Below are 16,891 nucleotides of genomic sequence, written 5' to 3'. Positions count from 1 at the left end.
ACCTTCACTTTTGTTCTTGGACGTTCCCGGTGGTATTTCAGGGACATTGGACCTCATGCTGGGACATCATTTTGGAACTATGAACTGTCTTACCTCCCTGGCTCCTACATATCCATTTTGTGTCACATTCCTCTGTATACCTTACAACCAGTAGGCTTCCCAAAAGCCTACTTCATGGGAATCCCACAATCACTATTATTATAGAATACGGAAGTCTCGTCTTTGCGGGCTAGATTAAGTATCTCAAGGATTTCTCCCAAAATGGAGTTTGTAGGTGGAGTTCCTGGTAGGCCCTTTCAGGCTGGTGATGCGGGTGTCCTTTTGCCCCCAGATCTCTTCCTCCTTCAGCAAAGGCCAGACTCTCCCGCCATTGCAGATGCCAGAGCAAGTGACTCATGCATCATTGATACCTCCTCTGAAAAAAGCCCCCAAGTGGATGAGAAGGCCAGCAGGCGTTTCATTTGCTGTAAGCGTAGTGTGTGTCTGTGCGAGGTTGTGTGTGTGAGGGCTTGTGAAGCCTACCGTGTGGCCAGCATGGAGATACTTTTTCCATCAACCTGTGTCTCAGAGTAGGTCCCGCTACTGCTCAAGCTCCCCTTTCTGCCCCTTCACCTGCTTGCTGTCAGTCCTGTATAAAAGGAATTGATTGCTTTAGACCTCCTGGTTGTGGAGAACTGCCTGAGATGCCATTTTATCTGATCTTTATGTGTCTGTACTGGTAGTGAGTCCAGCTATGCAAGGGCTAACATACAAAGCAGGAAAGAAGAAGAAAAAAATTCATCCTGTCACTCCTCTGCTCAAAACCCTTGACCTTTGACCCCCATTACCTTATTGGCTCAAAGCCAAGTGTACACAGAGCCCCATTTACCCTTCCAGTTTTTATTCCCATCTCTTATTCTTTTTTTTTAATTTAATATATGTTATTGATTTTTCACAGAGAGGAAGGGAGAGAGATAGAGAGCCAGAAACGTCGATGAGAGAGAAACATCGATCAGCTGCCTCTTGCACACCCCCTACTGGGGATGTGCCTGCAACCAACGTACATGCCCTTGACCGGAATCGAACCTGGGACCCTTCAGTCCGCAGACCAACGCTCTACCGCTGAGCCAAACCGGTTTCGGCCCCATCTCTTATTCTTATGTGTTCTCTATGGTCCAAATAAATATGACTCTCTTATGTCCCACGAATAATTCCCCAACTCTGCTGCCTCTACCTGTACCCCATTCTTCAGCTTCTCTCTCAGGCTACTGAATCCTGGTACAGCCTTTCAAGGTCCCTCACTTAAATACCACCCCCTTTGGGAGGCCCATCTTTAACCCTCGTCAAACTTAACCCCACTTCTGTAATCTCACAGATTTATAGTCCTGTAATGATACATTCTAACTGTACTAAACTTACGTAGATGCATGTCTTAGGACCCTACTAATAGACCCCTAATGGATAGGAACCACATCTTCTTCATTTTTATTCCTAAAGCAGTGCTTCTCAAACTTTAATGTGCATATAAATCATCTGGGGCTCTTATTAAAATTCTAATTCTGATTCATTCAGTCTGGGGTTGGGGCAAAGATTCTGATTTTCCAACAGTTTCCCAAGGTGATGCCCTTGCTGCTGGTCTGAGGAGTAGCAAGGCCCTAAAACAGCTGGCCCAATGCTTTAAATACTAGGCTTGAATTAAAAACAGGGGGATAAGAGTAGAAGCTCTTGTTTTCAGAGCCAACAGTTTTGTTAGGGAGGTAAGACCAACACACTCAAGAGGCAGTGAAGTGAAGGATTCTTAGGTCATGAGACCTGAATTATTATCGATCTGTTGCTTATCAGCTGTGTAACCTTGGGCAGGTCACTTCACTCAGGACTTCAGTGTTCTTATCTGTAACACAGGGATAGTGATGAAGCTCAAATAAAAATATATGTAAGCACTTTGTAAACTCTTCAGTACTATACCAGTCCAAATTCAGATGGTTTTGTTTAGCACTAATCAAAGTATAGATTTTGTGTTGTAGGAGTCAAGAGAGGAATCTGCCTGGGAATGTTCATTAAGGAGGGGATCGGAGGAAGGGAAGTAGTGAATGGTTAGGGAATAAAGTAGTTGTCAGCCTTGACTGTAATTGGAATAACCCGAAGAATTTAAAAATACTGATGCCTGGTCCCACCCCCAGAGATTCTGATTTTATTGTTTGGGGGAGAGCCTGGCAACTCTGAACAGCTCCCCAGGTCATTTTAATATGGAACCAAGTAGGAGAACTGTTAGAGTAAAGGGCCTTTACTAGGCTTTGTATTTATGCCAAGTGCTTTATATAAAGTACCTAATTTGGTGAGAAGGATGTTCAGGTTGAGGTGTTGTGGCGAGTGAGGGCACAGAGCAGGAAGGGGACTTGGGGGATGTGGCGCAGTCACATGTAAAGGAGCAGGGAGAGAGCTGCTGCAGAGGCAGGTCTGGCCATGGTTTTGAAGGATTTTGTGTACAATGAGCAGAGCAGCTTCAGGTCTCTCCTGTGGCTGTATGAAACCGTTACAAACCCATGAATAGCAACAGATACAGGGTTGTAGGCTAATGCTTGGATCGGAGGAAGGAAAAGCCTAGAGGCTAGTAACCTATTCTGGTGTGCTAGCACTGGGAATGGGACAGAGGGACCTTTACAAGAGACACTGAACAAGAAGAGGTAAGGCTTTGTTGTTGCTGGGCTGTTGTTACATAAAGACTGATGATGCCGAGGTGTTTGGTCCAGGTGACTGGGAGAAGCGTGGTGCCAGGACAGCTGAGGAGAAGATGAGTACCATGTGCTGAAGTTTTAAGCTGATGGTACTAAAAATGCAGAGCTGGTTTTGATATGGGGGCACATTTGCCATTAAATCCTGATTCTATTCCATCCCCAAGAGTTTCCTTATCATTGATTTCCTATCCTAGGGATGACCAGAATAGGCCTGTCGTGTGATCCTGACTTGGTGTTAATTTTTAGCTCAAAGGCATGACCATTACCTTTCTTGCTTTTCCTCACAGTTTGGGGGGAAGCTGGTCACTTTTGGCCTTCCCAGCACCCCTGCCCATCAGGTGCCACAGCCTTGCCTTCGCCTAGTCTTCATCAGTCAAGTCACCACAGAATCCGAATTCCTGATGCGATCAGCTGAGCTGCAGGAGGCCCTGAGATCAGGAAATCTCCTCAATTATTGTCAGAACAAGATCCAGCGAGAGTCAGTGCAAAGCGAAAAGATGCTCTGGCAGTTCCTGAAGGTAGGAAGCCTGAAGGCTGGATGCTCAGCGGTGCTTCCCCAAAGCTGGGTACTGCAACACCAGGAGATGCATAACCACACTGTGACCCAGATTTCAGAGGCCCTGACTCCTAATAGGTTTTTTTCCTACATGACACCCACCCTCCGGACACAAAATCTTCACCCTTTACCAGGGAGAGGCTCAAAAATGATTTGCACTAGGAAAGGTGAGGGGTACAAGTGACATTTGCCCTTTTTACTGCCATTGCTCCTGTCCTGGATACTTTACTGGAGCTGAGGTGAAGACTTCCACAGGGCCATGCCAAAGGGCAGATAAGATGATATGAAGGGAAAAGATGGGAAGGGAAAAGAAGGAAAGATTAGCTGAAAGGATATATCATTATAAGAAGGCTTTGAGTTTGTTTCAAGTAACCCAAGGCAAATCATTGTGGTTGGACTCAGAGCTCAAGTCCTGGTCTACTCTGGAGGCATGGCTTCAATTACAGTACTGCTTTAACTTCAAGTTGTTTATGGCACCAGGAGGAGTACTATAGATTGAAGGAAGTGAGCAAGTGAGAGGAGAGGGCTAACGAAAGAAAGATAAATACCTGGCCAGACCGTGAGAGGGTTATTCAGATGTTTGGGACTGTAGAGAAGAATGCAGTAAGGACAGGGCTTTGTCCCAGGGGATCTGAGGAGGATGTGGGATCTGTGCTTCAGACATAGAACTTAATTAAGGTAGATACCCAGAATCTGGGAGGGAGAACGGGATTTGAGAAAGATCATCAACTATAGAGTGAAGCTAGAAAACATGTGGAAAGAAAAGAGAAAGGGAGCTTTGTTATAAGCAGGATACAGATAATAGCTCCTGGAATGGTGGGATGGGAAAGAGAATAGAGGGAGTGATCAGTTCAGCCTCTATTTACTCAGGCAGCGGTGTCCATAGGACAGAGGGGAGACTGGTTGAAAAGCTACCCAAGAGCTATCCAACAGAATGGTCCTGAAGCTGAGTGCAGATGAGCATTTCCAAGGGAAGAGCATGGAAGAAGGAGGGGCCTTGAGAGGCTATGAAAAAAATGGTAGTCAGAATTCATGATTCAGTATAGGATCAATGAAGGAACCCAGGTTAGTGTATGGCTTCAGGAAGGCTTGGCCCTCAGTGTCTGGAACACTGAGTGGGGAAACTGACTATATCCATCACCTTTACTATATCCATGCACCTTCGAGCAGGAGTCTTCTCAGCCTGACATTTAGACCCAGAAGAATCACTTGGTATCATCTCCTCATAAAGATTAAGATAGAAACCACAGCCTGACAGCTGGGCAGCATCAGGTGTTCCCTCCTGGATCCGTTCTTGCAGCATCCATGCAGCAGTGCAGAGTTCTCTTCAGCTCCCCAGAAGGTAGCACAGGTGCAAGGACTTAAGATGTACACCAGGCAGGTATGTAAGTTGTCCTTGCTTAGAAGTCTCAAGCCCTCAAGAGCCTATATCTCTTGTACGAACTCCAAAAGTATGGCTTCTAGAATCTCTGCAAGGGATCTATTCAGTTACAAGAGTCCTTGAAATCGCTGAAGCCTAGAACATGGTACCCACAATGATTATTTATAGTCTATATAATTCCAGTCCAAATGCAATTTACCAATTACAAGCAATGTTGCCTAGAAATATAGCTCTTATTTTACTATTATCAGGTTACCAAAGTAACAAATGTAGGAAGTTAACTGAAGGTTCAGTTTTCTGGAAAAAGGAAAAAGGAAAGAGGAAAAAGGTTCTGTTAACACTATGCCTTCAGCCCAGCAGAAATCAAAACCGAGGAGACAAAAAGGGAGAGATGGTGTTGGCCTTAGCGGCACTGCTGCTAGTACAAAGAACTATATTTGAGGATACACTGGCACAGATGTCCAATTTTAGCAGGAGAGGGTTATTTACATTTATATAATGGAAACTTCTGTGTCCTGTGGTTCCTTAGGTGACCTTGGGGCAAGACTCCAGAATGCAATTTCTAAAGCTATTAGGATACAGTAAAGATGAGCTTCAGAAGAAGGTAAGCTGCTTTCACATCAGAATCATGTACTTTATATGCAGAGAATCCTATCAGTGGAAACTATCTCAGAATACCTCTTCCTGAGCTTCACTAAAGCTTGTGCAAACTTAGCCTCCTGGAGTTAGGCTGTTTCCCAGGAAAATAGCTCAAGGATCTTACTCTAGTTGGTGGGGTTTGGAGGTGGAAAGAAAGCATGAGGCTTGTTTGACCTTGTGCTGGGGAGAGTGGTACTCACAAGTCTCTCCTCGCAGGTGGCCGTGTGGTTGAAGCGAGACTCAGGGCTGGGTAAGAGCCCTCAGCCGAAGGGAGATAACCTCAGCAGTACCAGGCAACAGGCCTTCTGCAGCCAGGTGTGGTAGGAGCCCAGCCAGCCAGCCCTACAGTAGCACCGGAGACCTGCTTTTAGGGCATTTCCCCCTTCCTGGCCCTCTGCTTTGCTCTCATGACATGCTCAGCTTCTGTAGAAGTCCTCAGACTCCTTCCCCTGTGTTAGTGACACACAGAGCTCATAAGCTTTGGGGCTGGGAGTGAGCTATTTTAATCACGAACTTGAGCCCTTCCCAAAGCTTATCTGCTGCTGCTTTTAGCTTTACCCATTGAAGGTCAGGTATATTAGTGTTCCCAGAGAGAGCTATAAGCCAGCTCTCTGTCTTTGGGGTTCATTTCCTAAGTCACCACCTCTGTCCTTCCTTGTTCAGGCCTCCAAACACACCACAGAAGTCTCTGCCTCCTCTGCTTTCTTTGATGAGCTGGTCCCTCAGAACATGACTCCATGGGAGATCCCCATCACAGAAGGTACCATGACCCTGAGGGAGAGAAACCCTTTGCATGGGAGTAGGTGGACTCAGAGTTCTCAGACTTGATGACGTTGCTTTCTTGTCCCTTGCCTCCTGGCCTCCTCCCACCATCACAAATGCCGAGTGGTTCTGTTACAGGTTAGAGCTCTCTTCGGCTGTTGATTTTCATGGAGGGGTCCTTCCTATGGAAAGCTTTCTACTAAGATATTTTCTCAATCCTTCTGTGTTTTTGCTTTAAGGACTGTGACCCTGTCCTTGCTGAGCCATCAGACATCACCTGTGATACTGCCACATGAGTTACTTCCTCATCTTGGGTTCTCTCCTCAGAGAGTGACCAGGACACCCCGCTATATTCTGTTGTTGAGGAATGAAACTTGGGAGTTTGTTTGGGGCTAAGGAAACTGAATATACAGACATAGGAGGCGTGCCGTGGGCTCTGCAGGTGATGGGGAGCTATGGTTCATGGGCAGGTTAACATGGAGGGGATGCCTCTGCCCTCAGACACAGATGGACTCCTGAGCCAGGCTCTCCTGCTCGGTGAACTGGGCCCTGCTGTGGAGCTGTGTCTGAAGGAAGAGCGCTTTGCTGATGCCATTATCCTGGCCCAGGCTGGGGGCGCAGATCTGCTGAAGCAAACACAGGAACGCTACTTGGCCAAGAAGAAAACCAGAATCTCCTTGGTAACTGCCCACTGTGCAGGAGAGGAGAGGAGGGCATTTCTTGGACTTTGTGAGGTGGATGTCCACACTTTGGGACTGGTGTTCAGAGGACCTACCAAACTCTTTTCCCCACTCTAACCCCGAGCCCCTAGTACGTGGTCTAACAGGAAGCCTGCTCTTGATGGATGAGTGGTGGGTGACCTCCTTCCCTCCCTGCCCATTACAGCTGCTAGCCTGCATTGTGCGGAAGAACTGGAAGGATATGGTGTGCTCCTGTAGCATGCAGAACTGGAGAGAGGCACTGGCTTTGCTGCTGACATACTCAGGGCCAGAGACATTCCCTGCGCTCTGTGGTAGGTGGCCCTAGGCTTTAGAATGGAGTGGTGTGACTTGAGTGTGGAGTCAGTGGACATGCTGATGGAGGAGGCAGAAGAGCAGCCCGAGCTCATGGCCAGGCCATGTTATCGGAGCCAAGGTCTCGTTCAGCTGGGAGGCAAGGACTATAGTGCATGCCCCTACTTTCACTTGTCCTGTTTTTCTTGTCACATCTTAAAGCAAGAGCTTTGCCCTTCATTGTAGAGCAGGGTGAGCCTCAGTGTTATCCAAAGCCACTGTAGCTACTTGTCCCATAGCTCATGATCGGCCACCCATTTCCAAATAGGGAAAGGAGGAGGAGCAAAGGAAAGCTGTGCCGTTAAAGAAGTTTCCATTTCTCTGCAGACATGCTGGGTAGTCGAATGGAGCAGGAGAGCAACAGGGCACTCACCTCCGAAGCCAGACTCTGTTATGTGTGCTCAGGGAATGTGGAGAGGCTGGTGGAGTGCTGGGCAAAATGCCACCAGGCTTCATCCCCCATGGCTCTGCAGGTACCCTTTTCTGTAGGGCACGGTCCCTTCATTATAGGCGCTAAGGAGAGGCTAGTGGCAGGGATATGCAGGGACATCAGAGCGAGTCCTCTGGGTACCCAGGCTGGAGTCAGGGTATAGGGGAAAATAGAAGGACCCTTCATCTCTGGGACCTTCTCCCAAGGATGAGTTGTCCTTCCCTCCCTCCTCAGGGAGACTGAGCAGAAGCTACTTAGGTATTAATCTCCATAATGTTTTCCTACTTCAGATTTGGTTATACAAGTTTATTCTGTATTTGAGTAATCGTGAGCCTGGGCCTCCCATTAACTACTATGAAAAATTCTGTGGACCTAAATTGTACCAGACACCCCGCAGGCAACCAGAGAAGATGGGGGTCACAGACTCACAGGGAGACAAAGTCACACATAAAACAATACTATAACTGAGTCTGAAATTGCTGATGGCCTAGCAGAAAGGGTCAAGAAAGCAAAGAAAATAGGCAGAGATGTACGAGAATCTAAGATCCCGATGGCCTCACTTGAGCCCAGTGCTAAGAGCTTGAGAGATGAGGCCAAGTGGCCCTTCTTTAACTGTCATGTCTCTGTATCAGCACCTTCTGTCTCCATCTGACTATGGCCAGATCCCTCCTTCCCATAGTGAGAAGTCCCTGGGTGAGCTGCCTGGGCTTAGAGAGCAGGATGTGCTTTGAAGAGGGCTGACTGCCCTCATTCTTGTTCCTCTAGGACCTGATGGAGAAGGTAATTGTTCTGAACAGGAGCTTGGAACGACTGCGGGGTCCTGATGGGGTGAGCCCAGGCCCTGCCACAACCTACAGGGTCACTCAGTATGCCAACCTCCTGGCAGCCCAGGGCAACCTGTCCGCTGCCATGAGCTACCTACCCAATGACTGTGCTCAGGTGAGTGGGGTCATGGGGAAAGAGCAAACCATTTAATTCGGTCATCTAGCACTGGCTGAGCAGTTCCGTGTTCTAGGCACTATGCTAAATGCTGAAGCTCCCAGGATAAATAAGATTTAGTCCCTCAGGAAGCTCAAATCTCTGGGGCAGGGGGAGAAGAGGGAGATGGAGAATCAGATGTCACTAACTCAATAGTGCCACCTGGGAACACAGGTTCGGACCATAAGATCAAGCTTATAACCATAGCCTGTGGCTATAATTGTGTTGGGAGAGCTTTGCCCCTCCAAGCTGGACTTGCACGTGGCTTTGCCACGAGAGGACCATGCCCTTTCATTAGTCCAAGGCTTGAACCTGTCCAAACGCTGTAGCTGCTCTCCACACTGAGTGATTAATATTGTTGAGCTGGACCTTCAAAGAGAAGTAGATATAGGGTGATCTAGGCAAAAAGAAAGCAAGGAGGGAGGCTTGGCAGGGATTGGAGCTATCTTTGAGTCATCTAATGTGGCTAGAATGTCAAGAGTCAGCTGAAATTTGAATGCTATATGGGGCCAGGCTTGTAAGAGAGGATGTTTGCTTGTTTTAATTTTACTTAATTCAGTTCTTCATTATTATGACTTTATAGCCACCAATTCAGCAGCTGAGAGATCGGCTTTTTCATGCCCAGGGTGCTGATGTCTTGGGCCAGCAGTCTCCTCCTTTCCCCTTTCCCCGAGTCATTGTGGGAGCTACTCCCCGCTCTAAGGAGGCCTTATCTTGCAAATTGGGATTCCAGCCTTCTCCCCAGGTAACAGCTTGTTTGTTCATTCATTCAAAAATACCAGTTAATGTCTACCAAGTGCCAGGTATGGTTCTAGGCACTCGGAATATATTAGTGAACAGAAATGATGAAAATTCCTGACTTCATAAAGCACAGATTCAGTTATTTTTCTAATAACTGTTTATTGAACAATTGCTTGGCTCTTAGAAAGGTGCACAGGCCATGACCCTTGCCCTTAATTAGCTTATAGTCTAGTGCAGGGGTCCTCAAACTTTTTAAAGTGGGGGCCAGATCACGGTCCCTCAGAGAGCTGGAGGGCCGGACTATATGAACTACTAATTCCTACTGTAACACCTCGGCTGCGCTCACTGCCCAAAAAACCTGGCGGGCTGGATCAGACTCCTCTGCAGGCCGCATGTGGCCCGCGGGCCATAGTTTGAAGACCCCTGGTCTAGTGGAAAGATAGATATGTAAAAAATAAGTGAAATTTGTAAATGCCATAATTGGGGTATGGTAAGGTGCCATGAGATCACACGGAAGAAAGCAATTTACTCTGTGGGGAGTGGGAAGTTTAGGGAATATTTCAGAATGAGTATGATGTTTGATCTCAGTCTTTTTGTTGTTGTTAATCCTCATTTGAGTATGTTTTTCCCCATTAACTTTTCATTTTTTAAAATATATTTTTATTTATTTCAGAGAGGAAGGGAGAGGGAGAGATAGAAACATCAGTGATGAGAATCATTGATCAGCTGCGTCCTGCACACCCCACACTGGGGAGTGAGCTTGCAACCGAGGCATGTGCCCTTGACTGGAATTGAACCCGGGACCCTTCAGTCCACAGGCTGGTGCTATATCCACTGAACCAAACTAGCTAGGGATCCCCATTCGTTTTTAGAGAAAATCGAAGTGGGGGTAGAAACAGCGATGTGCGAGGGACATATTGGTTGGTTGACTCTCACACACACCTGACCTGGTCCAGGGATCGAACCTGCAACCCACTTATGTGCCTTTGACTGGGAATTGAACCCAGGACCCTTCAGTGAGTGAGCCAACACTATAACCATGGAGGTCAATGCTCTGACCACTTAGCACATCGGTCACAGCTATTTGATCTCAGTCTTGAAGATTAAAAGTTATGTTGGCAAAGGAAGAGTTAGGTGAAGGCTATTTTAGGCAGTGGGAACAGCGTGTACAAAAGCATTGAAAGGAGAGTGAGCAAAGCCCATATGAGGAATTGCTAATATTTTAATGACATTGCCAAACAGGTCTTTGTGGCAGTGGAGTAGGCTTATGGAGAAACAGGAGTTATACAGGAAGGACCTGGTAGTCTGAACTAAAGACTTAGACTTGACTCTGAAATTGATAGCAATCAGGAGCTATTGAATAGTCTTATGCAGGGCAATAACTAGCCCTGTGTTTAGGAAGGGCAGAGCTAGAGGCAGTTAGGAGGCTATATAGAAAGAAACTATGAAGACATGAAATAATCTAAAGCTAGAGAGTGAGGTTGGATTTGAGATATTAGGACATAGAATTAACAGAAACTAATGATAGTCAAGAGGAGTGTGTGAAGTGGGGAGACTGGCTCCTAGTTTCAGACTGGATGGATAGGGTGCTGTTAACTTATGATACCAGGAGCCTACTGGAGGGGCTGGAGAACAAAATGAGGTTGTAAATAGAGGTATTAGGCAGAAGTCACATAGGAAAGAACTGGGAAGTCTCATGTATCCCCACCCCATCCTACCCTACCCCATGCCAACATCCTTCAACAACCACAATGCAATAACAAAACCAAGAAATTGACATTAGGACAATTCATAGATACAGATTTGAGATACATATTTCACTAGTTTTATATGTACTTGTGTGTGTGTGTGTGTGTGTGTGTGTGTATGTGTATAACCAGTAAGAACTTGTCTTTCATCTTTTTAATAGGATCCTTCACAAAGCAAAAATTTTTAATTTTATAGAGTTCAATTTATTGTTTTTCTTCTATGGATCTTGCTTTTTGTGTCAAAACTAAGAACTCTGCCTAGTCCAAGGTCCCCAAAATTTTCTCCTATGTTCTTTCTAGAAGTTTTATAGTTTTATGTTTTACATTTAAGTCCATGTTACTTTGAGTTAATTTTTATTTAAGGTGTGAAATTTAGGTTAAGCTTCATTTTCTTGCCAGTGGATTTCCATTTATAGAAAAAGCTGTCCAGCCTCCACTGAATTTATTTTGCTCCTTTGTCAAAAATTCATTGGGCATACTCATATAGATTTATTTCTTAGTTTTCTATTCTGTTCCATTGATCTATGAGTTTATCCCACTAACAATACCACTCTCTTAATTACTACCTCTATGTAGTACGCCTTGGCATGAGAAAGAGTAACTCCCCCACTTTATTTTTCTTTTTCAAAATTTCTTGGGTATTCTAGAACCTTGCCCTTCCCACATAAATGTTAGGAAAAGCTTGTCTATGTAAAAAATTATTTGCCCATATAGATGTGTTTATTTCTTGGCTCTCAATTCTGCTTCATTGGTCTGTGTGTCTGTTTTATGACTAATACCATACTGTTTTTATTATTGTCACTTTGTAGTATAATTTGAAGCCATCAAGATCAGTCATTCCTGATCTTGGTGAATTGTATCTTATCTCTTTATTATTGTTTTATAGAGACTTGTCAGTTTTGTTGAATTTTTTTTTAAGAACTAGCTTTTTTTTTTTTTTTTAATTATTGATTTTTAACAGAGAGGAAGGGAGAGAGATAGAGAGCTAGAAAAGTCGATGAGAGAAACATCGACCAGCTGCCTCCTGCACACCCCCCACCGGGGATGTGCCCACAACCAATGTACATGCCCTTGACCGGAATCAAACCTGGGACCTTTCAGTCCGCAGACCGACGCTCTACCACTGAGCCAAACTGGCTTTGGCAGAACTAGCTTTTTGTTTCTTTTTTTTTTTTTTCTATAGTTTTTTGTTTTCCAGTTACTTACCTTTTCCCCCCTTTCCAAGTGTTAATCCTTTATTCTCTTCACAGGTTCCCACTCCATCTACAAGGCCAAGGATTTTCACACCCCAGTCATCACTAGTGATGCCCTTGGCACCTTCCCATTCTGGCCCTTATCAAGGCTCCAGAATGCAGAATATAAGAGACTACAGGGTACCTGAGCTCCAGGTTACCCAGCCTTTGCCCCTGGGCCCTGGAGTAACACCAGGTGAGTGAGTGATCCGTCTGGGTAGAACATAGAAGAAAACAATTGGCATGGTCAGCGTGGATTTAAGAAGTAGTGTGTCTATGTAATGAGAGGAGTTAGGAATTTGAAGTCAGAATTCCCAGAACTGTCACTTACTGGCTTTGTACCTGTGGGCAATATGCTTAGCAATATATTGTTTCTTTTGAAAAGTACGAGTATTTGTTATGTTGTTCATTTCAACCCCACAGGATTGTTTTGAGGGTCAAATAAGGAATACAGTCAAAAGTACTTTGTACATATTAGATATCCATATGCATGGGTATTAATCATTTTTATTATTATGTTTTTTAAAATTATTGCTGCCTAGACTTCCCTCATGTGCTCTGAGTCTCTCTCAAATGGAAATTCTGTTGCACTTCAGCTTTATCTCAGCCACAGCTGTTAAGAGGGCAAAGGGCGCAAGCTCCTAACCCCATGGGATTCCCTGGAACATGGCCTCTTCCTGGTGCCGCTCCACCGATGGCACCCTCGGGCATCACGCAGCCTGACTCTGCCCCCCTGCCTGAGGCTGCTCCCCTGCTTCCTTTCCTTCCGATGAGACCACCAGATCTCCGCCCTGTGAGTTCCCAGCCCCCAGGCCCTCCTGTCAGCTTCCCTGCGGCACACCCTCCAGGAGGACCAGGCGCTTCGTGCTCCAGCACCATTCAGACCACTGGCATCTTGATTCCTCACCCAGGTCAGTCTTCTTCCCGTGGCTTTCTTTTTCTCAGCCATTGCCTCCCTCTCCCATCTACCCCTCCCCGCTACCACCTTAGGGATCTCTCCCTCAAACCAATGAACCGGGGCTCCTTTGGTTCGAGCATGTCAACTGAGAGGATAAATGGTCTTCAGAGGGAGGTGAGATGGACTCCAAATAAAATAATTTAATGGTCTTCAGACAGAATTGCCAATGTTCCTGACCATGCCCCCAAGTACTTCTATCTCTGTATTATACAGGACCTCAAGATTCCTTAAAAAATGCTCCAGCTCCCGGGGCAAACCTCCAGAGGAGGCAGGTCAGTGCACCTCCTTCCCACCCCCTCTTACATTTACCGGTGACCCACATTTTAGTTCCTTACAGAATTCAGCCCAGTCCTTCCCGTTCTCAGGCATGCATTCTACTCTCTCCTTCCCCACTCATTCTTCTTCCCTCAGCCTCCTCCTCTTTCCTTCCTTCTTACATTGTACACCAGTCTTCCCACTTCCTGGTTTCCCACTCACTGTTCTGTCTGCTGTTCACTCATAATTTCTACAGCTCTCAAATTAAGGCCTGGGGAATCTCTCAGCTTAGACTTATGTGCCTCTCCTTCTCTATCTTCAGTCGCCAGAGACATTTATGTCCCCAGCTCCAATTACTGCTCCAGTTATGAGCCTCACCTCTGCGCCACGAGGGCTCCTTTCCTCACAGCCCCCTGTCCCTGGTGTGGGTCATGCTCCCCCTGGAGCACCAGGAGAACTCGGCCTGCAGGTGACAGTGTGTTCCCTTCCCTTCTTCCAGCCCTCCTTGGGAATAGAAAAGCAGGGAGTGCCCTGGCGGGTGTGGTTCAGTAGGTTGGGCTTCATCCCCTGCACCAAAACTTTGCCAGCTCGATTCCTGATCAGGGCACATGCCCAGGTTGTGGGCTCGATCCCCAGTAGGGAGCATGCAGGAAGCAGCGGATCAATGTTCCACTATCACATTGATGTTTCTTTACTTCTCCCGTCCTCTCTCTCTAAAAATTAATTTAAAAAACATTTTTTTTTTAAAAAAAGGAAAAGGAAAGCAGGGGCTTGGTAGATGGGCCTCATTCCTAAAGGTAGAGTCGGACTATGAGCTGGGGAATGGGGAGGGGCAGGCAGCAAATGTCCTTACTGTAGAGGGTGCCCCCTACCCAACTCTGCAGTGCTCCGGGGAGAACAGTGTGTTGCTGAGTCACTGAGGACTAGTTCTTAGGGAAGCTACGAGAAAGACAGCTTGCCCATCTGTCCTCTCTCCGCTTCTTCCTCAGCAATGGCCACCAGAGAAGACGTACAGGAAGGAGCTGCCCCTAGAGCATCAGTGCTTGAAAACCAGCTTTGAGGCACTTCTACAGCGTTGCTCCCAGTGTGCCACTGACTTAGTAAGTCTGAACCTCCCCACGCTGCCCTCCTCATGCCCTTGCCTGGTCCCGGGATCCCTGAGCTCAGAGCAGCTCTTGTGTGATCAGCTCTCTTCTCACTGCCTTGACATCTTATGCTTATTTGACCTCCATGCAGGGGGGTGGGGGCAGGGGGAGGGACACTTGTCTGTTCTGAAGTCCAGCTCCTTGGCAGCAGGACCCAGCAGCATTGGGACCAAACTCTTAGGCAGCAGGGAGTACTCGAGTGAGTGAAACCAGGAGTAAGGAAACTTGCCATGCATTCGCTGGCTGTGTCGGCTTGAGCAAGTCACTTACCCTCTTTGGGCTGCCATTTCCTCCTTTAAAAGGGAAGAAGTAGCCTTTAGCCATTTGGCTCTACTCTACTGTGATTCTTTATAGTGCTGTGTAGGGTGAGGTTTAGGGGCTAGAATGAGAACCCGTTTTCCTCCCTGTAGAAGACAAAACGGAAGCTGGACGAGGCAGCCCAACGCCTAGAATGTCTCTATGAGAAGCTCTGTGAGGGGACAGTAAGTACACTCAGTGGCGCCTCTGCCTCCCGCCCTTCCACCATCACCCGTGGCCAAAGGGAGCTCAGGTGTCCTCTGTCCTCTCCCCTTAGGTCTCACTGACCTGGGTCCCCACAAAACACACCCACCTCTCTCATCCTTTCCCTGCCACAGGGCAGGGGCTGGTGTGGGCTCACTAACCGAAGGGCCAATCCCTCCACAGCTCTCGCCTCCAGTCCTGGCTGGGCTCCACGAGATTGCCCGATGTGCGGACACAGGAAGCTTTGAGCACGGCCTTGCAGTGCATGCCCAGGTGGTGGGCTGCAGCCGCTTCAGCGAGGTCTCCAGCTTCATGCCCATCCTGAAGGCTGTCCTCACCATTGCTCATAAGCTGCACGTCTAAGCCAGACAGCCTCTCTTACCAGGAGGGCACTTCTGCTGTGACTTCGCTGTTCTCCCTGCGGAGAAGGCAGTTTCAGAATAGATTGTTTGTGTTTCCCAGCCTTCATTCTTGTTGCCAGGTATATGATGCTGTAGGCTTGGCTCCAAACTGGCAGAGTGCCTGCTTTCTATCCTGTGTGCCTGGCCCTCGATCTGTCCAAGGCTCGCTCGGCCTCTGAGGCAGAGCACAGGGCCAGTTCTGTACTTCACCTGATACTGTTCTCTGGCCCAGGACCTGGGGCAGGACGCGGGCACGGTGTCTTCTCCCCAGGGAGACTCTGTTTAAGTGGCTTCTAAGAGGATGAGGAGGATCCAAGTCTACCTCTGCTGGACCCATTTTTGGGTCTTTGGTTTTCCTCCTCCTGAGGGCCATAGGCCTAATCTTACCTTCTCCTGGCCTCTGACCCATATTTCCAGTTCTGTGTTTCTCTGAGTCCCACTGGCTGGAGTAGAGATGACTGTTCATCCTCTGAACAAGTCACAGACATGAGGGCGGGGTGCTGAGCAGAACCAAGAGAAGGGACGTTGGTCCTTGTCTAAAGGAACACCTGCCGGCACTATTCAGGGTGGGTGAGGTTGGGTGGGAGGGGTGCACTGCCTTTTGCTGGGAGCTATCTTGGCCTTGAGATAGAAGCAGAGGGACCACTGCCTCTGGGAAATGGCCCCTCGTTGATCTGTGTGAACCCTGGTCCAAGGAGGGCTAGACCATTCATCCTGTGAGTATGGGCCCAGCTCTGGGACAGGAGCCACGGTAACAAAAGCCTCTCTTTTTAGCACTGCTCCTCCAGGGCGGGAGGCCCTCTCTCCCTCAGCCTCCACATGTCTCAGGGCTGCCTTCTCTGGCTGCACTGCCATGGTTGGATGCTGCATTGGAAGCACTGATGTACCTAACGTGCAATAAAGCTGCTTTGATTTGGTTTCCTCAGTCATCTCCCAATAATTGTCTCCTGGGTCCTATTTTACTCTTACCTCTCTTCATAGTCCTCTGTTCCTGCACCTCAATAAATCAGGGGAGAGGCTTTGGGTCAGCTGGGGAATCAAGAGAGTTGAAAGGAGGGTATCACCGAAATATTCTCTCCCTGCAGCATTTGTGGCCATTCTGCTGTGTGTGTATGCGCACATGTGTGTATCTCCATCCGTGCCTGACGGTCAGCTCCAGGGTTTTCCCCACACCACTCCAGGGCTGAGCTAAGCACAAAGGGACCGGGTGTGAAGCCAGGGGGTACTATCTCTAATCCCGTTGTAGATCCCATCATGTCTGCGGGCTAGATGTGTGTGTTTGGGAGGGAGGGATTGTTAGGCAGTATTTGTTTGTAAAGCCACTTGCTCTTCAGATAATACTAGCACTAACTTCTATTGATGAAGCAGTGTGAGCCCCGGCAGAGTTCTTTCCCAAAG

The 16,891-nt window shown here is 47.5% G+C and overlaps 1 protein-coding gene across 15 annotated transcripts in view; it reads left to right on the top strand.

The window, feature by feature from the left end:
- Positions 1–16,428, top strand: part of SEC31B (SEC31 homolog B, COPII coat complex component) — a 30,680-nt gene extending 14,252 nt beyond the window's left edge. For 12 of the 15 annotated variants that reach the window (XM_084903646.1, XM_084903643.1, XM_084903644.1 and 9 more), the window contains 17 exons: positions 332–466; positions 3,002–3,232; positions 5,181–5,255; positions 5,507–5,605; positions 5,954–6,050; positions 6,554–6,732; positions 6,938–7,064; positions 7,432–7,577; positions 8,300–8,473; positions 9,096–9,257; positions 12,252–12,429; positions 12,830–13,144; positions 13,405–13,463; positions 13,769–13,915; positions 14,436–14,546; positions 15,002–15,073; positions 15,276–16,428. In XM_084903646.1, the coding sequence (XP_084759772.1) occupies positions 332–466; positions 3,002–3,232; positions 5,181–5,255; positions 5,507–5,605; positions 5,954–6,050; positions 6,554–6,732; positions 6,938–7,064; positions 7,432–7,577; positions 8,300–8,473; positions 9,096–9,257; positions 12,252–12,429; positions 12,830–13,144; positions 13,405–13,463; positions 13,769–13,915; positions 14,436–14,546; positions 15,002–15,073; positions 15,276–15,455 (2,487 nt within the window). In that variant the 3' untranslated portion in view covers positions 15,456–16,428. The remainder of the gene's footprint in view (positions 1–331; positions 467–3,001; positions 3,233–5,180; positions 5,256–5,506; positions 5,606–5,953; positions 6,051–6,553; positions 6,733–6,937; positions 7,065–7,431; positions 7,578–8,299; positions 8,474–9,095; positions 9,258–12,251; positions 12,430–12,829; positions 13,145–13,404; positions 13,464–13,768; positions 13,916–14,435; positions 14,547–15,001; positions 15,074–15,275) is intronic. The other 3 variants (XR_014796771.1, XM_084903647.1, XM_084903640.1) reach the window with 3 other exon arrangements.
- The last annotated feature ends 463 nt before the right edge of the window (positions 16,429–16,891 follow it).

Source organism: Pipistrellus hanaki (assembly GCF_964339955.1).
Source record: "Pipistrellus hanaki genome assembly, chromosome: 14".
Taxonomy (NCBI): Eukaryota; Metazoa; Chordata; class Mammalia; order Chiroptera; family Vespertilionidae; genus Pipistrellus; species Pipistrellus hanaki.
This window is presented reverse-complemented; position numbering and strand designations above follow the sequence as displayed.